General features: G+C 34.9%; 1 protein-coding gene across 6 annotated transcripts in view; it reads right to left on the reverse strand.

Annotated features, from left to right (window-relative positions):
• Window positions 1–551: 551 nt before the first annotated feature.
• The window catches only part of LOC131483417 (coiled-coil domain-containing protein 7-like), a 117,286-nt gene continuing 93,291 nt past the window's right edge, over window positions 552–24,546 (reverse strand). For 4 of the 6 annotated variants that reach the window (XM_058681530.1, XM_058681528.1, XM_058681529.1 and 1 more), the window contains 3 exons: window positions 18,879–19,001; window positions 3,081–3,203; window positions 552–714 (listed from right to left, as the gene is read on the reverse strand). In XM_058681530.1, coding sequence (XP_058537513.1) covers window positions 674–714; window positions 3,081–3,203; window positions 18,879–19,001 — 287 coding nt within the window. In that variant the 3' untranslated portion in view covers window positions 552–673. Of the gene's footprint in view, window positions 715–3,080; window positions 3,204–16,851; window positions 17,085–18,878; window positions 19,002–24,546 lie in introns of those variants that run through there. The other 2 variants (XR_009247656.1, XM_058681531.1) reach the window with 2 other exon arrangements.

The raw sequence follows: 24,546 nt of genomic DNA on the forward strand, positions 1-24,546 counted from the left end.
TATTAATTATTATCATTTGAAAAGTAATTTGGAAACATATATTAAAAGAAAAAACATGTATATCTTTAATGTAATACATGTTTACATGCTCTCTTTTATAGAAATACAATTACCATAACATAGATAAATATGTACAGTGATATTTATTGTACCATTGCCTATAGTAGTAAAAAACCCGATTTGAGAAGAATCTAAATGTCATTTAGTAGAAGAATGGTTGAATAAAGTATAGCACATTCACATTATAGAATATCATGTAGCAACTTAAAGGTATGAGATATAAAAGAGATATATATTATCAGTTTGTCTGGATTGGAAGCAAGAAGGATCTATACAAGTGATTCTATTATGTACAGAACCAGCAAACTCATATATATATATATATATATATATATATATATATATATTGTGTGTGTGTGTGTGTGTGTGTATGTATGTCAAACACACGTTTGAAGAAAGGTTTAGAAAAATATACTTGGTTCATAACATTTGTTTTTCTGGAGAAGGGGGTCCATAGGTTTAAGGTGATTGGTAAATAAAAACAATGGAAACATAATACAAAGTTTTATTTCATTTGTATTTGTAAAGCAGTGTTGTTTTTTTGTTTTTTTTTTTACCTTCATAGATAGGTTTTTTAGTTGTAGACATCACAGCAAGCAGAGTATTTGTAAGTTCAACATTCTTTTTTGTTTGAGATACAATTTTTTGGATGCCCTAGAAGATGAAAATAATATTACTAAATTATCTTATAAATGATCTGATTTCAACTTTTAAAAATTTAAAATAAATCTTAATCCACTTCTAAAGCACAGCTTCCTTAAATTTTAAAAAGAATTTAAAGCAGCTTTCCTAACACAAATATTTTTTCTCTGGTTTGTCCTTGCAGGGTATTTGATATTTAAAAACAAAACCAGGGCTCTTGGGTGGCTCAGTCAGTTAAGTGGCCAACTCTTGATTTCCAATCATGTCATGATCTCAAGGTTGGTAAGTTCAAGTCCCACTTCAGGCTTCACACTGGCAGTATGGAGCCTGCTTGAGATTCTCTCTCCCTTTCCCTCTGCCCCTACCCCACTCATGCTCTCTCTCTCTCAAAATAAATAAATAAATAAATAAATAAATAAATACTTAAAAACAAAACAAAACAAAAAAAAACAGTAAGAGTACAAATCAAGAAAAAGAAATATTAGAAATATTGTATACAGAAATGCCAGAGGAAGAGGGGCACCTGGGTGGTTCAACTGGTTTAGCATCCAACTCGTGATTTCAGCTCAAGTCATGATCTCACAGTTTGTGAGTCTGAACCCTGCATCAGATTCTGAGCTGAGAGTGTGGAGCCTGCTTGGGATTCTCTCTCTCTCTCTCTCTCTCTCTCTCTCTCTGCTCCTCCCCAACTGGCATGGACGCATGCACACTCTCTCTCTTTTAAAATAAATAAACTTTTTAAAAAATGCTAGAAGAGTTTTTTTTCAGTATGACAGTAAAAAACACTTAAACAATTAAATTGATAAATTCTCATATAAAGTTTTTATCTCTATATAAAACAGTATATCTTTATTGAAAAGTTTTATATTACTACAGTGAAAGATCTAGTGTTAATGGAAACAGACGTTTACAAATACTGTTATTAAGATACATACTTTCAACAGTTAAAAACAAAACTATGTATAAAGAAAATAGTATCAGGTTGCTCATTTCAAGAAAAATACACTAAAATAAACAGAATGTGGGGTATTTAGATGGTATTTTCTCAAAGTTAGTGGGAAAAATTTACTAAGTTAATGCATTGAGTTTCTACAATATATGTTGTACAAAGAAATAAAACATTTTTAATTTTTTCATTTCCTTAAGGCAGGTGTTTGCTCTAAAAATGTTTATCTGTTATTATTTTTAGGTTAAAAGTCTTGATAGTTTGATAGAAAATAAAAACATTTATAATGGAATCATTTCTATTCTATCCATAAAAGAAGACTACTATTATTTTTCTCTAATTATGGAATAGAAATTTAGATAGTGAATTATTCAGACTATTTGTTAGTTGCTATTCTCTTTCTCTTTCTTGTTTCTTAAGGCAATATAACTGCTTATAATTAATGCCTCTATCAAAGGGAAAGCTTTAGCTTAGGAGAGAAAACCCAAATTGTTGGTAAAGTAGGAGCTAATAAATGGAAAGCAGTATTGTAGGTTATATGAAGTAGCAGGTGAATCTAAAATAAATTACATTTGTCTAAAATGTACATATACTATAAAACTACTGATCTCATTGTCTGGCAGTTAAGAAGAGGAGAGCTTATCTGAATCTAAAAAGCATATTATAATTAATTTTTCTGAATTTACAGAATTCTTGTTTGCCTAATCATGCCTTACTTAATAGTCAAATTTATTTTATCTCTGAATTACATACCCATAGAATGGTAAAAAGTAGCCAATGGATAAATGTTGAGATAAAGATGCACAGTGAGAAAGAAAAACTGGCCAAAGTATTGGTAGTATGTATAATTACTTGGGACTTTAGAAAAATATGACAGACCAAATAAAAATAATCTACATTTTTAAAAACACCTTTAAACTCAGTATCTATAGGAAATATACTAAGATGATGATTATATAATGCCTCTGGAGCAATAATAAGAAATGGCATCTATAAATTAGTTCCTAGATATTGGCTGGGGAGATAGTAATGAAGGAAAAGGGAAAAGTAAAAATAATGTTTATTTTCCTTCCAATTTACCCTCATGTTGAGTTTCTCTGTTGCAGATCCTGCCTGGGGTTGGACAAAAGGAAAATGTATAAATATAAAAAGGAGGATTATAAGATGGGTTTATCTCAGCCATCTGCAGAATCTATAATAGTGAGCAAGAAAAGAAGGTTGAAAAAAAATGGAACTCCAATTTAGTGGTGACAGGGAAGGAAGAGATATATAAAAATGCATATATGTTAGATGAGCTTAATCAGTGTTTACTTCCACTTATGTTTTGCTAAGCTGGTTATATGACTAAGACTGGTACAATCTGGTTATTTACATATAATTAATGCTTTACTAATTAAAAAAAATCACATTGTACACTAAGAATAAAAATTACCTGAAGGTTCTTTATTTAGTGAGGGAAACTGGATGGTTTTATAAATGGTTGACCCAGCCCTAGATGTTCTGTGATATGCTTTTGGAGGTTTATTCACATGGGGTGAAATGTACTCAGATCTTTCTAGAAATATTAGAAAATATATTAACTGTTAGATAGATTACATTTGTAACTAATTTTGATACACTTGCCAATAAAATTGAAATAACTAAATTTTTGAGATGATTAATTAGTAAAGAAATATACATTAAGAAGGATAGTTTTAGAGATCAGAGCTAAGTTATAAAAAAAGCAAGTCACAAAAAACCATCTATATAAATTCCATTTCTTTGAAATGGCCAGTGTAGGGAAATTTTATAGAGACAGAAATTAGATTGGTGGGTGATGGCTTGGAGTATGAATATTTCTTTTCCACATAATGAAAATGTTCTAAAATTGAACATGGTGATGGAAGCACAACTCTGTGAATGTACTAAAAGCCATTGATTTACACACTGTACATGAGTGAAATGAATGCTATGTGGCTTATATATCAATAAAACTATTAAGTAGATCAACATCTGACTTTCTATCACAAACAATGGAGGACAGAACTCAGTGGAATGACATATTAAAAGTGCTACAAGGGGCGCCTGGGTGGCACAGGCCAGGCTGAGTATGGGCTCAGGTCATGATCTTACAATTTGTGGGTTTGAGCCCTGTGTCAGGCTCTGTGCTGACAGTTCAGAGTCTGGAGCCTGTTTCAGAATCTGTGTCTCCCTCTCTGTCTGCCCATTCCCTGCTTGTGCTCTGTCTCTCTCTCTCTGAAATAAATAAATGTTAAAAAAAATTCAAGTACTGAAAGCAAAAATTCACAATCAAGAATTTAATACCCAGCAAAATTATTATTCAAGATAAAATGAAAACATTCCTAGATTTAAAAAAAAAAACTAACAATATTTGTTATATTAGCAAAATTGTCTTAGAAGAAATACTAAAAAGAATACTTCAGGCTGATACAAAATGACACTAGGTAGTAACTTCTCATTATATATAAAAATTGACTCAAAGTAAATTACATCCCTGAATGTTACAGTTATACTATAAATGTCTTAGAAGAATAGAAAATCTTGAGATTTTAATTAGACAATGATTTTTAAATACAAGTTTAAAAGCATGATTCATAAAAGAAAATATAATACATTGGGCCTCATAAAAATTTAAAACTTTTGACTGCCATTAAGAAAGTTAAGATGAGGGGGGTGCCTGGGTGGCTCAGTGGATTAAGGGTCTGACTTCAGCTCAGGTCATGATCTCATGGTTCTTGGGTTCAAACTCCACATCAGGCTCTGTGCTGTCAGCTCAGAGCCTGGATCCTGCTTTGGATTCTGTGTCTCACCATCTCTCTTCCCCTCCCCTGCTCATGCTCTGTCTCTCTCTATCAAAAATAAATAAAACCTTTTTTAAAAAGTTAAAATGAGAGATGCCTTGGTGGCTCAGTCGGTTGAGTGCCTGACTCTTGATTTTGGCCCAGGCCATATGTCAGGTTCTGTGCTGAGTATGGAGCCTGCTTAAGATTCTCTCTCTTTCCCTTTACACCTTTCCCCCATTCATGTTCTCTCTCTCTCTCTCAAAATAATCACATATATATATATATATATATATATATATATATATATAATACATATATATATATATATGTATATATATATACATGTATATATGTAATAAAGAAAGTTAAGACAAGCTGTAGACTAAAAGAAAATAATTTCATATTATGTATCCAATAAAGAAGTTGCATCCAGAATATATAAAGAACTCTTAACATTTTAAGAACTTAAAAGATTAAACTTTACAAATGGGCAAAAATTAAAAAGTTTTAAAAGACATTTCACCAAAGAAATATACAAATGGGTACTAAACACATGAAAAGATTCCCAAAATAATTTTTCAGGAAAATGTAAATGAAAACCACAATGAAATGCCATTTTGCATCCAACAGAATGTCTATAATCAAAAGGATGGACAATAGCCAAATGATGGAAAGACTATGAAGAAATAAATTCATTCATACCTTGCTTGTCTGTAGGTAAAATGGTACAGCCACTTTAGAAAAGTCTGGCATTAAAAAATAGTTAAACATAAATTTACCATACAACATGGCAACTCTACTCCTAGATATCCACCTAAGAGAAATGAAAACTTACGTCTTCACCAAGACCAACATAGGAATATTGAGAGCAGCATTCATTATAGCCAAAAAGTGAAATGAACCTAAATGTCCATCAGCTTAAGAATGGATAAAGAATATGTGCTACACTTCAGTGTACTTGGAGAACAATGCTACAGTATTTCATTTGTATCATTAGGAACCAAATTTAACTCAATTATTTGTTTAAGGCTTTGAAAATTAAGTATATGTTTCATCTCAATGTTTCTCTTAACCTTTCAAATATCTCTTTCAGAAATAATAATTAAAAGTTTGAGATACAGGGACGCCTGGGTGCCTCAGTCAGTTAAGCGTCCGACTTTGGCTCAGGTCATGATCTCATGGTTCATGGGTTTGAGTCCTGCATCGGGCTCTGTGCTGACAGCTCAGAGCTTGGAGCCTGATAAGGATTCTGTGTCTCCCTCTATCTCTGCCCCTCCCCTGCTCACATACTGTCTCTCTTTGTCTCAAAAATAAACATAAAAAAATTTTTTTTAAAGTTTGAGATACAGAGGTAAGATGTAATAATTCTAATTTTACTTTTTCAAATTGTCATTAAAAGTGACAATAATGCTGAGGGAAAAAATGTGCTACAGCCATAGAAAGGAATACTATTCAGCAATAAAAATGATGCATGTTACTATATGGGTGAACTTCAAAATCATGCTCACTGAAAGAAGCTACATACAAAACACCATGTATTCTTTGATTCCATTCATATGAAATGTCCGGAAAAGGCAAATTGATAGGCACCAAAAGCAGATTAGTGGTTTGCCTGGGACGGGGAGTGAGAACTAACTTAACTATCATTAGGGATTCTGTGGGAATGGCAAAAATGTTCTAAAACTGAATTAAGATGGTGACTGCATACCTAGATAAATCTACTAAAATCCTTGACTCATACAATTAAGATGGGATAGATTTTCTGATATGCAATTTGTGCCTCATTCAAGTGTTTTTTTTTATATAGTTGCTAATCTGTACCTCTCTGAGAAACAAATTTACCAACTAGAGTACAATATTTATGCAGTTGTTTGTGTCTTTAGCCTTACAGTATCCACTCAAAGCACTCTTTTCCAGTTCCTTTGAGCACTCATTTTTCTCTACTTCTGTCAGTAAGGTTATGTCATGCGTTTATTGTTTTTTTCAAGCTTTATTGAGATATGTTTGACATATAATATAGCATAAGTTTAAGGTGTACAATGTGTTGGTTTGACACAGTTATCTATTGCAAAATGATTACTATCATAGCATTAGCTAATTCCTCTATTACATCACATAATTACCATATCTTTTTGTAGTGAGAACATTTAACACTCTTCTAGCAACTTTCAAGCATATAATACAGTATTGTTAACTATAATCATCACGATGTGCTTTATTTATTTACTTATTATTAATTTTACTTTATTTTATTTTATTTTATTTTATTTTATTTTATTTATTTTATTTTATTGTTTAATTTACATCCAAGTTAGCATATAGTGCAACAATGATTTCAGGAGTAGATTCCTTGATGCCCCTTACCCATTTAGCCCATCCATCCTCCCAAAACCCCTCCAGCAACCCTCTGTTTGTTCTCTATATTTAAGAGTCTTTTATGTTTTGTCCCCCTACCTGTTTTTATATTACTTTTGCTTCCCTTCCTTTATGTTCATCTGTTTTGTACATGATGTGCATTAAATATCCAGAATTTATTCATCTTCTAACTTGGAAGTTTGTACTCTTTGACCAACATCTCCTCATTTCCCCAACCTATAGCCTCTGGTAACCACCATTCTATTCTCTGTTTCCATGAGTTTGGCTTTTTTTTTTTTTTTTTTTTTTTTTTTTTTTTTTTTTTTTTAGATTCCACATATAAATGAGATCATATTGTATGTCTTTCTCTGTGTGACTTGTTTCACTTTAACATAATTCCTTCAAGGTCCATCCATGTTGTTGAAAATGGCAGGATTTCCTTTTTTATAGCTGAATAGTATTCCATTATATATATTCAATTCTATTATGAACATTATATTTCATATACAAATAATATATAATTATATTTTTATATACAATTTATTTCCCATATATATTTATATAATAAAACCACTATTTTGAATTCTTTATATGGTAAATTTTAAATCTCTGTGTCTTTGGGTTTGGTAGTGGAAGATTATTGTAATCCTTTGGTGGTATCGTGTTTCTTTGATTTTTCATATACCTTGGAGTTTTGTGTTGCTGTCTTACATTTGAAGTAGTAGTCACCTTCTCCATTACTAACTGCCTTCAGGGAAGGACTGCCTTTCATCAGCTCTGCTAGAAATCCAGAGGCTTTCTCCCATCTTGACTGTACAAGCCCTCTCCATACTTCTTGCTCCCTCCTGTGGCAGAATTCCTAAACTTGTATATTTTCTCTGGATCTTGCAACAGACCAGGCCAAGCCCTGACAGTTTAGTTTCCCTTTTGTTTTCCCTAAGGTCAAGTTGTTTCCCTACAGCTCAGGTTGTAGTTTTTCTCTAGCCCACAGAACCTGGCTTGTTTTCTGCAAGTGATCCTAGCTGTTCAACAAAGCACTCTCAGGAGCATGCGCAGGGAGTTGGCTGCAGAGTTGGGGGAGATGTGGGTGAGATAAGGTTGTTACTGGGGATGCCTGCAACTAGTTGGGGGGATCTGCAAGTGAGGCTTTCCCAGCATCTCATGGGTGGGTTTCCTGATGGGAATCCACAAGACAGCAGAACTATATCCCTTTAATGCTTTCTGAGAATCGTATCTGCCACTCTCCTGATCTCTCACCCCATAATTTAGTATGCTGGATGCTTTGTGTCCTGCACAACTAACCTATTCTCCCTTCCCTCACAGTGGGAGAAATCATGGAGTGAGATAGTCTCACTTGGCCTTAGCTGTACCACGTTGGGGTACATGTGATGCAGGCAGAGTCAAACTATTCTTCTTATCCAATCCAATGTGTCCAAAATCTTATTTTTTGCTCCAACAAAGTAATGGAATTTCTTATCTGGAAACCAGGACTTCCACAAAGCTCTCTTGTCTGTGGGTGACTGGTCAAGTCGGTGTTCTCCAGATGCTCCCTGACTGTGGCCAAGAGGGGTTGGAACCATTCATGAGCTACCTCAGAGTCCACAGCCAAGATGGAGGTTTGTCTGCCTATTACCTGATGCACAGGTGGGCAAGGCTTTTCCAGGTCCCTTGGTGTATGATGCTGGATCCCATAACTTCAGTTGCACTTTTGTTCATGAATGGGTGCCAAATTTTTGTCATTGAGAATGGGGGCACGAAAGAAGGGACATATTATGCTATAATGATGGTGACATCAATTGTCATATATTTGTATGTTCCATATGTTCCAGTCTGCATTTCATCCTAGGATCTCCCAATACCCTGGTTCTCTTCTTTTTTGCATGCATATTTTTATTGAGAAAATTACAATATAATTAAAATATAGTATAATTGAATGATGGAAAAGGCAACATAACTGTATGCTGTATGGATCATTGACTGCTATGTGCATGTTTGTTTTTTTTGTAGAGGACTGGCTACTGAAGGGCCTATCCCTGTATTGTTACTGTATTTGTGTGTAAGTGTGTGTGTGTGTGTGTGTGTGTGTGTGTGTGTTTTGCAGGGAGTCACATCAGAAGAGCTGCCTCTGAAAATGATTATAGATAAAAAAAAGTGATCTTTGGCCCTAGTGCAAAATTTTAATACAAATTTGTGGGGTTTTGGGAAGAGCACATGTATTTTGCATGGGAGGGGTATCAAGAATATTTGCAATCAGGGGCGCCTGGGTGGCGCAGTCGGTTAAGCGTCCGACTTCAGCCAGGTCACGATCTCGCGGTCCGTGAGTTCGAGCCCCGCGTCAGGCTCTGGGCTGATGGCTCGGAGCCTGGAGCCTGTTTCCGATTCTGTGTCTCCCTCTCTCTCTGCCCCTCCCCCGTTCATGCTCTGTCTCTCTCTGTCCCAAAAATAAATTAAAAATGTTGAAAAAAAAAAATTAAAAAAAAAAAAAAAAAAAAAAGAATATTTGCAATCAGAGGACATACTATGGTGGATTGGTTTCAATAATGGCCTTGATGTGTTCTTGACTACTGGTATTCATATCCTCTCATAAAACTCTGATCTTGGCTATATAACTTTAGTAAATGGAACAAAAGCTAACAAATGCAAACAGAGACTTCAAAATTGCTTGTACATTGGGCTTTTTCACATGCCAATCTTAGAAGGAACATCTATACTGTTTTCCATAGTAGTTGCACCAATTTACAATCCCACCAACAATGTGCAAATGTTACCATTTCCCTACATGTTCAACAACATTTTTTTATCATTTATCTTGTTGCTGATAACCATTCTAATGGGTGTGAAATGATATTTCATTGTAGCTTTGATTTGCATTTCCTTGATTAGTGATGTCGAGCACTTTTTTATGTACCCATTGGCTTCTTTGTATGTCTTCTTTGAAAAATGTCTATTTACATCCTCTGACCATTTATAATAGCATTGTTTAGTTTTAGGGTTTTTCCTTCTCCTCCCCCCTGTCCCTCCTACTCCTTTTTTTGCTACTGAGTTGTAAGAGTTCCTTACATACTTTGGGTTTTAAGTTATTATCAGATAGATGGTTTCAAATATTTTCTCACATTCTGTAGGTTGCCTTTTCATTTTGTTGATGGTTCCTTTTGCTGAGCAGAAATTTTAGTTTGATGTCCCACCTGCTTTTGCTTTTGTTGCTTGTGCTATTGGTGTAATGTCAAAAATATCATTGCCAATGTATATGTCAAGGAGCTTTTTACCTGTTTTCTTCTAGGAGTATTGAGGTTTCAGATCCCACATAAATCTTTAATCTATTTCAAATTAATTTTTGTTAATGATATAAAATATGGTTGTTTTGTTCTTGCATATTGATAACCAATTTTCCAACATCATTCACTTAAGACACTATTATTTCCCATTGAGTATTCTTATCTCCCTGTCAAATATTAATATATATGAAGATTTATCCAGGCTCTTGATTCTGTTCCTTTGGTATATGGTCTGTTTTTATGTCAGTACTATCCTGTTTTGATTATTATAGCTTTGTAATAGAGTTTGAAATAAAGAAGTGTAATGCCTCTAGCTTTGTTCTCTCTCAGGATTGTTTTGGCTCTTCAGGGTCTTTTGTGGTTCCAAACAAATTTTAAGATAGTTTTTTCTATTTTCAGAAAAATTCCATTGAAGTATTAATAGAGATTGCATTGCATCTATAGATGACTTTTTGGAATAGTATAAACATTAAATTTTTTTTAATGTTTATTTATTATTGAGAGACAGAGACACACAGAGCATGAGCAGGGGAGGGGCAGAGAGAGGGGTAGAAACAGAATCTGAAATAGGCTCCAGGCTCTGAGCTGTCAGCACAGAGCCTGACGTGGGCTCGAACTCATAAACTGTGAGATCATGACCTGAGCTGAAGTCAGTCACCCAACCAACTGAGCCACCCAGGTGCCCCAGATAGTATAAACATTTTAAAAACATTAACTTCCAATCCACAAACCTAGGGTATCATCCCATTTATTTGTGCTTCTTCAATTTCTTTCGTCAAAATGTTATAGTTGTTATGCTTAGATTATTATCAACCTTGTTTAAATTTATTAAGAATAATTTATTTTGAATAAAGTATTCTGAATACTTAATTGATTGTTTTGATGTTACTGTGAATGAGACTGTTTTCCTTATTTCTATTTCAGATATTTCATTTTTAGTGCATAGAAATGCAATTCATTTCTGTATATTGATTTTGTATCCTTCGACTTTACTGCCTTCACTTATCAGTCCTAACAGTTTTATGGTAGAATCTTTAGGATTTTCTCTATATAATATCATATCATTTGCAAACTTCACTTTTTCTAATTTGGATGCCTTTTATTTCTTTGTATTGCTTAATTGCTCTAAAATTTCCAGTACTAAGTTGAATAGGAATGATGAGAATGGGCACCTTTTCCTGATCTTAGCTGAAAACCTTTCAATCTTTCACCTGTGCGCTTGTCATAAATGACCTTTATTATGTTGAGATATGTTCCTTCCATACCTATGGAGAGTTTTTATCGTGAAAAGATGTTAAATTTGTCAAATGTCTTTTCTGAATTTATTGAGGTGATCATGTGATTTTTACCTCATTTTGTTAATGTGGTGTATCACATATAATGATTTATGTATGTAGATCCCTCTTTGCATCTTATGGATAAATCCCAATTGGTCACAGAATATTATCCTTTTAGTGTACTGTTGAGTTTGTCTTGCTGGAATTTTGTTGAGAATTTTTGCTTCAATTTTCATCAGGGATAGTATTTCTCAGGGTCATAATTTTCTTTTCTTGTAGTGTCCTTTGGTATGAGGGTAATGCTAACCTTGTAAAATGAGCTTGAGAGAATGTCTTTCTCTTCAATTTTTGGGAAGTGTTTGAGAAAGACTGGCATTAATGATTCTTTTAATGTTTGGTAGAATTCACCAGTGAAACCATCTAGGTGTGGAATTTTCTTTGATGGGTTGTTTTTGATTACTGATTCAATATTATCATTATTGGTCTACTTAGATTTTCTATTTCTTTACAATTCAGTCTTTGTAGATGATATGTTTCTAGGAATTTATCCATTTCTTCTAGGTTATACAATTTTTTGGCTTATAATTATTCATTGTATCTCATAATCTTTGAATCTCTATAGTATCATTTTAATGTCTACTCTTTCATTTCTGACCTTTGAGTCTTTCTTTTTGTAGAAAAAATACTTAGTCTAGCTAAAGTTTTGTCAATTTTATTTACCTTTTCAAAAAAACCCATTTCTTATCATCATTGATCTTTTTATTATTTTTATGGTCTTTATTTCCACTCTGATCTTTGCTATTTCTTTATTTGTGCTAACTTTGGGCTTAGCATTTTCTTCTTTTGTAGTTCCTTGTGGTAAAAAGTTGTTTACTTGATATCTTTCTTTCCTTTTTTTGTAATGCAGATGTTTACCCCTATAAACTTACCTCTTAGAACTGCTTTTGATTCATCCTTAAGTTTTGGTGTGTTGTATTTCTATTTTCATTTGTTCCAAGTTATGTATTCATTTTACATTTTGTTTGTTCTTTGATTGGTTGTTTGGGAATGTGTTGTTTAATTTACACATATCTGTGAATCTACTAGTTTTCACTCAGTTATTGATTTTTCATTCCATACCACTGCAGTCAGAAAAAAATTCTTGGTAATTTTCAATCTTCTTAGTCTAAGACTTGTTTTATGACTTATCATATGATCTCTTCTGGAGACTGCTGTGTGTGTATTTGGGAAGAATATGAGAATGTGTATTGTGCTGCTATTGTATGGAATTCTCTATATGTCAGTTAGGTTTATTTGGTTTAAAGTAGAGCTCAAGTTGAATGTCTCCTTATTGATTTTCTGTCTGGATGATCTATGGGTGTATGATGTTGAAAGTGAGGTATTGAATTCTCATACTATTATTATATTATTGTCTATTTCTCCCTTCATATCTGTTAATACTTGCTGGATATATTTAGGTGTTTGATGTTGGGTGAATAAAAATTTATGATTGTTGCATTCTCCTGATGAATTCGCAATTTTATAAATATATAATTATCATTCTGTCTTCTTGTTACTGCCTCTGAATTTAAGTCTATTTTGCCTGATACAAGTATAGCTACATTGCTTTAATTTGGTTTCCACCACTATCTTTTTCCTTCACTTTGACCCTACATGTGTCCTTGAGTATTCTTGGCTCCTCTGTCAAATAGTAGTTGGCCATATATGAATGTGTTAATTTCTTGGCTCTCAATTCTGTTTGGTTGGTGTATCTGTTTTTATGCCAACTGTTTTCATTACTATAGCTTTATAATAGAGCTTGAAATAAGGAAGTGTGATGCCTCTTGCTTTGTTCTTTCTCAGGATTGCTTTGACTAATTAGGGTCTTTGTGATTCTATATAAATTTTAGGGTTGTTTTTCCTAATACTGTAAAAAAATGCCATTGGAATCTTAATAGGAATTGCATTGAACCTATAGATGACTTTGGGTAGTATGGATATTTTGACAATATTAATTCTTCCAATTCATGAACATGGGATACTTTTCTTTTTTTTTTTTTTCAGTTTCTTTCATTAATGTTTTGTAGTTTTTAGTGTGGACGTATTTTACCTCCAGGGTTACACTTTTTCCTAACTATTTAATTTTTTTGATGCTATTGTAAATGGGATCATTTTATTTCTTTTTCAGATAATTTGTTGTTAAAGTATAGAAATGCTACTGACTTTTGCATGTTAATTTTGCACCCTGCAACTTTACTGAATTCATTGATTGGATATAGCTTTGGTGTTTTTTTGTTTGTTTTGTTTTTTGATAGAGTTTTTAACAAAGAATAGTCTCCCTGCCTGGCTGGAGCAGAACTGGCTCCATAAGTGGCAAGGGTCTTTTTTGTGGTCTTGACTCAAGTAAACTGTGCCCATTTCCCTGGCCGAATAGTGCTACTGGCTTTGCTCTGCCAAAGACCAGTTATGTCTGCTGTATCCTCTGTTCAAGTGTGTCTGGGCTACAGAGCCTCTATTTGTTCTATCTAGGCTTTCTGGTTAGGTTGGTCTAAGAGCTACACTCAGCAGTGGGCAGGGTTTATGAATGAGCTCCCTTGCCTAGGCAGAATGGGCAGGCCTGCTCCAAACAGCCTCCCTAGTGTTCCCAATCAGGTTTTCTAGTTGGAATGGGCTGGGCATGGTTGTTGTTGGGGCTACAAATTAGTTCCCTTTCCTAGGCAAAATAGGAAAACTGACTTCAAGTCCAGATCTTTGTGATCTTGACTCAAGATGACAGTTCCCCATGTTCCCTGGCCAAATTTACCACTGGCTTTGCTCTGCAAATAATCAGTTCTGTCTGTCATTTTCTGCTCAGTTGGTGTTGAACCACACAGCTTCCAGGTGTTTTACCAGTCTTCCTGGTCAAGTGGGGCAAGAGATATACTCAATGGTGAACCATGCTATGACTTAGCTCCCCTCTCTGGGCAGTGGTAGACCAAGCTCCAAGGCTAGCAAGATTCTTCTTTTAAGAACCCAAGTCATATAGACCTGCTCCTCACCAAGTTCTCTGGTGAGATTATGTCACTATCTTGGCTCTGCAGATAAGCAAACCTGTGGTAAGGATACTACTTTGGTACTACAGGTAGGAACTCAATCTGCCAAGATCTGAGTGCGGGTTTTTGCAAGCACTTCCTCCCTTCCCTGTCACAGATTCCCAGTGGCCAAGTCCCCTGGATTACCCCACAATCCCCATGGTGTGAGACCAGAGTGGGGCTCCCAACAGGTGACACAATGCTATAGGAGCTGAATGTTCATCCTGGGCTCTCTTTTCCAACTGGAGAAATGGGGCTCAGGGGAAATCTCTCAATGTAGTTCTCCAGTGGGCATGGGGAAGAGGCAATATGGTTAGTGTGTAGCCACTTTTCCTATCTTTCTAATGCAATGGTCTTGGTCTCTATGAAGTGGAGACAGTGGTGCTTCACCTTCACCCCAATGTTCTAGGATTTTCTCAGTGGTGTCCTGTCCATGAATAGATTTTAGTTTTTCTTCTTCTTTGAGGAAGTACAGTCAGGAATGACCTTTGTTACAATTTTGGTATGCCACTCTTCCTCCTACCTTTTATGTTTTTGATGTCATAATTTACCTTTGTTTATTTTGTGTATCCATTAACAAATTACTATAGCTGTGGTTATTTTCAATACCTTTTCCCCTTAACCTTTACAGTTAAAAGGTTAATATTTTACCATACTGCAGCATTAGAGTTTTCTGAATTTAACTATATATTTGTCTTTACTATTGTACTGTATGTTTTCATGTCATAATTAGTGTCCTTTCATTTCAGCCTAAAGAACTCCTTTCAGCATTTATTGTAAGGCCTTTCTAGTGGTGATAAACCAATTCAACTTCTCTGTTTTTGAGTTTTATTTCACCTTCATTTCTGGTAGGCAACTTTGCCTTGTATTCTTTTTGGGTAGTTGTTTTTTTCAACACTTTGATATATTATCCCACTGTTTTTTGGCCTGCAATGTTTTTGCAGACATTGCTTCTAATGCCTGAGAGGATTCCCATGTATGCAAGAAATATTTTCCTCTTGCTGCTTTAAAATTCTCTCATTGTATTTGATTTTAGACAGCTTTATTATAATGTGTATTGGCCAATATTATTGTGGATTGAAGTTTTGCACTGATTTATTACTTTTGTGAACTTGGATATTCAAATATCTCCCTAGATTTGGGAAGTTCTTAGCCATTATTTCTTTACATAAGCTCTGTCCCTCTCCTCTTCTTCTGGGATTCTAATCATCCATATATTAGTCAGATTATTGGTGTTCCATAGTTCATATAGTCTTCATTCGTTTATTTTCTCTTCTTTGTATAATCTTAATACTGTCTTCTACTTTACAAATTCTGTCTTCTGCTGGATTTGCTACTAACTCTGGAATTTCTGTTTGATTCTTTTTATGATCTCTATTTCTCCATTAAACTTCTCATTTTCTTTGTATATTATTTTCCTGCTGTCATTGAGATGCCTTTCTGTGTTTTTTTTTAAACTTTTTTTTTTGAGAGCACATACACACATGCGTGAGCAGGGGAGGGGCAGAAGGAGAGGGAGAGAGAGAATCTTAAGAGAGAAAGAGCCCCCCAGCCTCCAAACATGGAGCTCAATCTTAGGACTGTGAAATCATGATCTGAGCTGAAATCAAGAGTCAGATTCTTAACCAACTGAGCCACCCAGGTGCCCCTTTCTGTGTTTTCTTGTAGCTCAGTGAGATTCCTTAAAACAGCTATTTTGAATTCTTTATCAGTTAAATTGCCAATCTCAATTTTTTTTGAGTTATTGGAAAATTATTGTATTTCTTTCATGGTAACATGTTTCCTTGATTTTTCATGTTCCTAAATGTGCTCTCTGCTGTCATTACATTTTTAAAAGTAGTCACCTCGTCCAGGCTTATTGACTGGCTTCCAGAGAGAAATCCCTTCTGTCAGCCCTGCTAGGGTTTCTTAAGTTTTTTCAGACCATTTCTATGGGTATGCCTGTTCCATACCTTTTGCTCTCTTTTGTGGGAGAATTCTTAAGCCTTGTTTCTGTGTTATAAAGACAGGCTGGTTGCTCAAGGCCTCCTTTTTGTTTTCCTTATGGCAGTGCTGACTGCTCAAGTTTATGGTTTCTTCCAGGTCTGCTTTTTGTGGGTGTCCACTGTCTGTCAAAGCTCACTCTTGTTGTGGTTGGGAGCATGCACAGGGAGCCAGACACAGCGTGGAGTTTGTGTGGGTGAGACACATGAAGTGCTGGAGGTGCCTGTGGGTCAGGTGTGGGGGATCCACAGGTGAGGTATTTTCAGCAGCTGATGTGTGGGCCTCCTGATTGAGTCCTTGACACACTTAGCAGTCACAGTCCTTTTATACATTTAGTTCTGAACCTTGGCTGCCGTTCTCTCAGCCGTTCTCTGCCCTCTGGTCATGCAGCTTATGACTCAGTTCTCTGGATAAGACAGGAGAGAAATTGGTCTTTTTGACAGTATCCTGCATACCTAAAGAAGCTGGGTACTTACTCACATGCTCTCACTCTTTCCCATGCAAGAAATCCCGGGATGAAAAGGGCTCTCTTGACAATGAAGTATGGCTGTCCTGAAGGAGTGGTGCAGTAAAGTCAAAATGTTCCTTTTGCCCTCCTCAATGTATCCAATATCAGATTTTGTTGTTCCAACAGTGTGCTTGGAACTACTTCCATGGACTCCTGGGCTCAGCAAAACGTCTCTCATCTGTGGATGATCACCAACTTGGTTGTCCTTGTGTGGGGCAGGGGGAGGGGAGATGGTAAAAAAAGAAAAAAAGAAACAAAACCCCTGCAATGTTGATGTCATCACTGTGATCCTCCTTCTCTCTTGCCAAATATTTTACAGGAAATGTCACTTATTGTTTTTAGTTCTCTGATATATCTAATTATATCAAAGTGCTTTTTAGAAAGATTTCTCCCTTCTCATTGAGAAAGGTTTTCTTTTCTCAAATGCTACAAAGCATTTTAATGCAGTAGTGCTTTTAGTATTTGCAAATATAGATGTACAAAAGCTCTTCTTCCTTTTCCTATGTAAATTAGAATAATTAGCAGTACAGCCTTCACTATTTTTTACCTGCTATAGAGGGTGGCACACACAGTTTTTGTCAGAAGGATAGAGTTTCTTATTCTCAGCATCTTCCTTAATTTTGTCCTTTATCCAAATGCTGTTTTAGTTGGGACCAGAATACTCATTTTTGTATTTGATATGTAATCTAATTTAGAAGGATGCATCCATAAGGATATCTTTGACAATCTGAACTATAGGCATAAACCATTGGTTTCCCCTCATTAATTCAGTTAAAGTTTATTAGATTTTTTTTTTTTTACAAATCCTACTGATTTTAAAAGTAACGTGCTGTTGCAGAACACTTTCATTTAAACAAATAAGTATAAGCCTTATATTATTTAATCATTGGCTAGAATTAAACTGAAGCCACAGGCTGAGAGGCTTAGCAAGAGGTTGTAATTGAGAAAATAAAATACTGTTGACATTATTTATTTCAAGCCATAATTCTAAACTAGTCATTAACATTTGTCAAATATGAGCAAAAGCTGGGTGGGATCAAGTCACTAAAGATAAAAACCTTAGTGCATGTTAGAGTAATGGCCCCATAATGTCAAATTTATATTTATTCTTCATCTTATTTTCATGAAAGTATCAAGACTAGATTGTATGAAAATATTTTGGTACATCTTGGTATTAAATACTGAATATAATTTTGGATGCAGGTGGTATAGAAGACTAGCTATCCTAATGGCCTAATTCTAACTAAAATGCTACATTTAAAAAATGCATTTTATTTTTTTTTAATTTTTAACATTTATTTTTGAGAGACAGAGAGACAGAGCATGAGTGGGGGAGGGGCGGAGAGAGAGGGAGACACAGAACCTGAAACAGGCTCCAAGCTCTGAGCTGTCAGCACAGAGCCCAATGCTGGGCTTGAACTCACAAACCGCGACATCATGACCTGAGGTGAAGTCAGACGCTTAACCGACTGAGCCACCCAGGTGCCCCTAAAAATGCATCTTAAAAACTATTGCTGAGATGGCATAAAATATACTCAGGAAAGCAACACAAACAAAAAAAGAAGAAGTAAAAGCATTTAACTTGCAGATTTCTGCTAAAAATGTGTGTGTGTGTGTGTGTGTGTGTATGTGTGTGTGTGTGTTGTACATAATTTTATAAAGTGGATTTATAATGTGGGAGGTGGGGGAGAAGACAAGGTGGGTAATTTCACAATAAAGGGAAATAAAAAAGAGGGCATAATCAAGTATTTTGGAAAGTACTGGTATAGAACATCATTATTATATATGGCTTATGGTGGCAGATGTGAAAGCTGGGAAAGAAGGGAATGGGATTATAACAGCACAGAGTAGGAACCATTAGAATGACTTTTTAAAAAAATATATATTAGTTATACATACTTTCTGAATGCTTAAAACATTTCATAAAAAGTAAAATGAAAAATCATGCTACAAAAAGTATTCCAGGTAATTAGTTATTTTACATTGTTATATCTTTTACCTTGAGTGTCAAAGGTTGAAAAACTGATCCTGTTTGTAGAGAATTTACGTGGTGCAATGTGACTGTTAAAAAAATCTTCTTGATGTTGTGTGGACATATATCTGTTTTTGAATAAATTCACACCTAAAATAAAATGAAAAAAAATTTCACAAAGACATTGCAAATATTTGCATACTACTCCCTAGTCTCCATGTATTAGTTTTTATTTTTGCATTTGTAATTTTTCTTTTCATATTTTTAAATGTTTTTTTATTTATTTTGAGAGAGGGACAGGGATAGAGAGAGAACAAGTGGGGGAGTGCAGAGAGAGGGAGAGAGAGAATCCCAAGCTGGCTTCTACATGGGGCTGGATCTCATGACCCTGAGATCGTGACCTTAGCCAAAATCAAGAGTCAGACACTTAACTGACTGAACCACCCAGGGGTCCCTTCTTTTCATATCTGAGTGGTCACTTGTCTATCATTCTAATTTCTATAAACTACTTTTTCATTTTCCCTCCTTTTTTTGTTCTGTACTTTTAGGTAACATCTTCTTTAATCTTGACCTTTAACCCAAACTCATTTTACCTTAAACATGAATATTCATTTCTATATTTGAGCTATAGTCTTGTTTTAACTCCTTTCCTCTTAGCAATTTCTTCCAAATTTTGCTTAGAACATTTAATTATAAATTCACAATTAGTAAATAAGCATAGATTAATTAGCTAAATAAATTTTGTTCTTAAAGGATATGGTATTTTAAATTGACTAAATGTAGGTAAGAGTACTTCATTGCTTTGCCAAAGGTTATTATTTAAAATTGACAAGGACTCCTAATAATAAGGAACATTGAAGCAAATAGTAACTGAAAGTACCAAAACAAAAATAGTCTGAAAATTAAAGACAGAAAAATTACTCTTCATACTTTATCAAATTTGCTAGAGTAAAACACGAAACAAATTTAACTGCTTGATTCAAACAGTTTCATTTTTATAATGCCTTAGTCATAAGCTGTTTGAGTTAGTAATTTTTATTTGTGGGGTGCCTGGGTGGCTCAGTGACTTGAGCATCTGACTTCAGCTCAGGTCATGATTTCAGGTTCATGAGTTTGAGCCCTGAATTGGGTTTGCTGCTGTCAGTGCAGAGCCTGCTTTAGATCTGTTCCCCGCAGCCCCCGCCCCCCAAAGTCTCTGCCCTTCCCCCGCTCATGCTCTCTCTCTCTCTCTCTCTCTCTCTCTCTTAAAAACAAAAATAAAACATTAAAAAAATTTATTTGCTTCATTTTTTAAATTTTATTTTAATTCCAGTTAGTTTCCATACAATGTTATGTTACTTTCAAGTGTACAATAAATATAGTGATTCGACAATTCCATATACCACCCAGTGCTCATCACAAGTGCCTCATTAATTCCCATTATCTATTTCACCCATCCCCTACCTACTTCCCCTCTGGTAACTATCAGTTTGTTCCCTGTAGTTAAGAGTCTATTTCTTGGTTTGTCTTTCTCTTTCTCTTTTTTTCCATTGCTCATTTGTTTTGTTTCTTACATTCCACATATGAGTTGAATCACATGGTTTTTGTCTTTCACTGACCGACTTTTTCCACTTAGCATTATATTCTCTAGCTCCATCCATCTCATGGCATATGGAACTCAAAATGGATTAAAAACTTAAATGTGAGGGCTGAAACCACAAATATCCTAGAAGAGAGCTCAGGAAGTAATGTTTCTGACATTGGCTGAGGCAACATTTTTCTAGGTATGTCTCCTGAGGCAAGGGAGAGCAAAAATAAACTATTGTAACTATATCAAAATAAAATTCTTCTGCACAGCAATAACAAACAAATAAACAAACAAAAACAAAAACAAAAAAACAATCAACAAATTAAAGGCAATATACTGAGTGGGAGAAGATATTTGACTATTTTAACTAGTTCTTTTTCAGAAATAAATGTGTGATATAATGAAATAAATAAAGCATTCAAAACCAAAGTTTCAGAAATCTTGCCTTAATCTTAAATTTCACCAAGAACACATATTTTGGTGCTTATATTTGAGATTCAACTATTTCCAAATGCTATATTTTGGCATTGTTTCTGCAAAAGTCATGACTACAATATTTCTTGCACCATAGAGAAACGTATCTAATAGTGTTACTCCAGGATTAGAAGCAGTAGTGTAATCTGCGAGTAGACAACTACTCTAATAGAGATTTAAGTTCACATACCAACTTAATTATGTACAGGGAATTGCTAACCAATGAAGTAACTGTTATAATCCTTTCATAACACTCATCAACTAGCTCTTACTGTTTTTTCCAGTTTAAAGCAACTTTCCTTTCCAAACCAGCAACAGAAAGTGAGTAGACTAGCAGTGAGAAATACTACACTGAGTATATTCTAAGGTCACTAAAGCACTGGATATTATGGTTTACTTTCTAAGTGAATGAGTTTTAAAATTAATAATATCTAGCTGATTTTCTATTGATAGCAAATACTAAAGTTTAATTAATTATAAGAGGGAATTCATGAAGATTTTTACCCATGTAATAATATATACTTACTGTTGTCATTAATGATCCATACAAAATAAAATCCAAAAAAAAGACATAAACTATAAATATTAGACTTGAAAAATACTTGTCACCAGGGTGACTTTTATGTTGTGTCTCGATTTTATCAATTATTTTTTCTCTTCCAACATTATATGTCAAGTGTCCTACATCAGTCTCTATAGACAAAAAAAAAAAAAATCCCCAAACACTTTAAAAGGTAAACATTAATGTGTGGTTTTTTGTGTGTGTAGTATGAATTTAATTAGCATTTGTTGTTATAGTAAAAGAGAAAAACACAATGTCTGAATTGTACAATCAAAAATTTCATAGAATTTGCATGGCTAAAGCAATTATATAAGCCTCATTATAATGAAATGTTTAGGGATTTGATCAAGAAAAAAATCAGGATGATGAAAACCTGATAAAACTGAGGCACAACTGACACTGAATAATCCCTTAACGAGTGCTTTTTCTACACAAAGCTATCTTTTTTAAAAAACTATTTTTAATTTTTCTTTTTTAGAAAAGAGAGAGAGCATGTGAAAGGGGGAGAGGGGCAGAGGGAGGGGAGAAGAGAGGGAGAGAGAGAGAGAGAAAGAGAGAGAGAGAATCTTAAGCAAGCTCCATGCTCAGCGCAGAGCCCAACACAGGGCTAGATCCCATGACCCTGGGTTCATGACCTGAGCTGAAATCAAATATCGGATGCTGCACTGACTGAGCCACCTAGGCACCCCTACAATGTGATCTTTTTATAAAAACTTAAATCATTTTGAGGAGTTAATGTTAATATTATAACTTCCAAGTTTACACTAAAAGGACATTCATGCTGTAGGAGTATACAAATGAGATGGAATATGACATTTTTGTTCATAGTTCAAGTTATAAACCAGTCCCACATCAGAAAAAGTTACTATGAGGCAGAAATTCTTTGACTCTCTCAAGACTATTTTATGCCATTTTTAGGTTATATAATTGTAAACTAAGTAGGCATCAGTGATGTAGAAGAATAAGATATTCTGTGGTCTAAAAAAAGTGTCTATCAGTTCCCCTTATGCATATACTTTGTAGCTGGAGAAAGGAATATGAGTAAATTTGCAGTAGTACCTGCATTGAGATTGCATACCATTTCATTTGAGGTTTTTTTTTAATATATAAAATTTATTGTCAAATTGGTTTCCATACAACACCCAGGGCTCATCCCAAAAGATGCCCTCTTCAATACCCATCACCAACCCTCCCCTCCCTCCCACCCCCCATCAGCCCTCAGTTTGTTCTCAGTTTTTAAGAGTCTCTTATGCTTTGGCTCTCTCCCACTCTAACCTCTTTTTTTTTCCTTCCCCTCCCCCATGGGTTTCTGTTAAGTTTCTCAGGATCCACATAAGAGTGAAAACATATGGTATCTTCATTTGAGTTTTTATGGGATTTGAACATTTGCTGGATTTAGAAACTACTAACTAGGTCAAACAAGAGGAAAAACACAAGAAAGATATTAAAAAAGAACTTAAATTAAAAAGGAGATAACTAGGATTGGTGATTTGGATCAAATAAAATACCTAATGTTTTGTGAATGAAAGATGGTTATAGGAAAGCAAGTATCAAAGGTTGGAAACTTATCATAAATCTGACACCATAATAGGGACCTTGCTTTGTTGTAATGACTGAGACCATGAATAATTGTTAAAGGTTGTACTCTGATCTTTGTTGCCCAAATATATATTCACTGCAACATAAGAAGAGGAGGCAACCAGCCTGGGTATCTTTACCAAAAAGAACCACAAAGCATAAGATTGGATAGAACAACTTTCACTACATTTGCGAAAATAAAATGACATACAGCAGTGAGAAATGGGGATATTAGTAGATACATCTGAGGCTTCTTTGGTTGTTTCTGCAATTTGTATAAGTAAGAATGAATTGTCCATTTGAACTGGACCAAGAGATTCTTAAATGAGCACGGAGGCGTTAAAAGCATTTCATAGTGGATAGGATTAAAAACTGGAGGGTGGGGGGGAAGTATGTCCTAGAGAAATTTATGATCTAGTAAGAATCACAATTTCCCTCCTTCACTATGACCTCTCACTGCTTTAATGCTTTCTGAAAACTCTCCTTCCTGAAGTTCCTAGTGTAGAGTACACACTTATTTTTATTTTTTATTTATTTTTATTTTTAAAAATTTACATCCAAATTAGTTAGCATATAGTGAAACAATTATTTCAGGAGTAGATTCCTTAGAGCCCCTTACCCATTTAGCCCATCCTCCCTCCCACAACCCCTCTGGTAACCTTCAGTTTGTTCTCCATAATTATGAGTCTCTTCTGCTTTGTCCCCCTCCCTGTTTTTGTATTATTTTTGTTTCCCTTATGTTCATATGTTTTGTCTCCTAAAGTCCTCATATGAGTGAAGTCACATGCTTTCTGTCTTTCTCTGACTGCCTAATTTCTCTTAGCATACTACCCTCCAGTTCCATCCATGTAGTTGCAAATGGCAAGATTTCATTCTTTTTGATTTCCAAATAATATTCTATTGTATACCACATCTTCTTTATCCATTCATCCATCGATGGACATTTGGGCTTTTTCCATACTTTGGCTATTGTTGACAGTGCTGCACAAACCTGGGGGTGAATGTGTCCCTTCAAAACAGCACACCGGTATCCCATGGATAAATGCCAAGTAGTGCAATTGCTGGGTCATAGGGTAGTTCTATTTTTATTTTTTTGAGGAACCTCCATACTGTTTTCCAGAGTGGCTGCACCAGCTTGCATTCCCATCAATTCATTTTTTTTTTCAATATATGAAATTTGTTGTCAAATTGGTTTCCATACAACACCCAGGGCTCATCCCAAAAGGTGCCGTCCCCAATACCCATCACCCACCCTCCGCTCCCTCCCACCCCCCATCAGCCCTCAGTTAGTTCTCAGTTTTTAAGAGTCTCTTATGCTTTGGCTCTCTCCCACTCTAACCTCTTTTGTTTCTTTTTTTTCCTTCCCCTCCCCCATGGGTTTCTGTTAAGTTTCTCAGAATCCACATAAGAGTGAAAACATATGGTATCTGTCTTTCTCTGTATGGCTTATTTCACTTAGCATCACACTCTCCAGTTCCATCCACGTTGCTACAAAGGGCCATATTTTGTTCTTT

This window comes from Neofelis nebulosa, chromosome 8 (genome assembly GCF_028018385.1).
Source record: "Neofelis nebulosa isolate mNeoNeb1 chromosome 8, mNeoNeb1.pri, whole genome shotgun sequence".
Classification (NCBI taxonomy): Eukaryota; Metazoa; Chordata; class Mammalia; order Carnivora; family Felidae; genus Neofelis; species Neofelis nebulosa.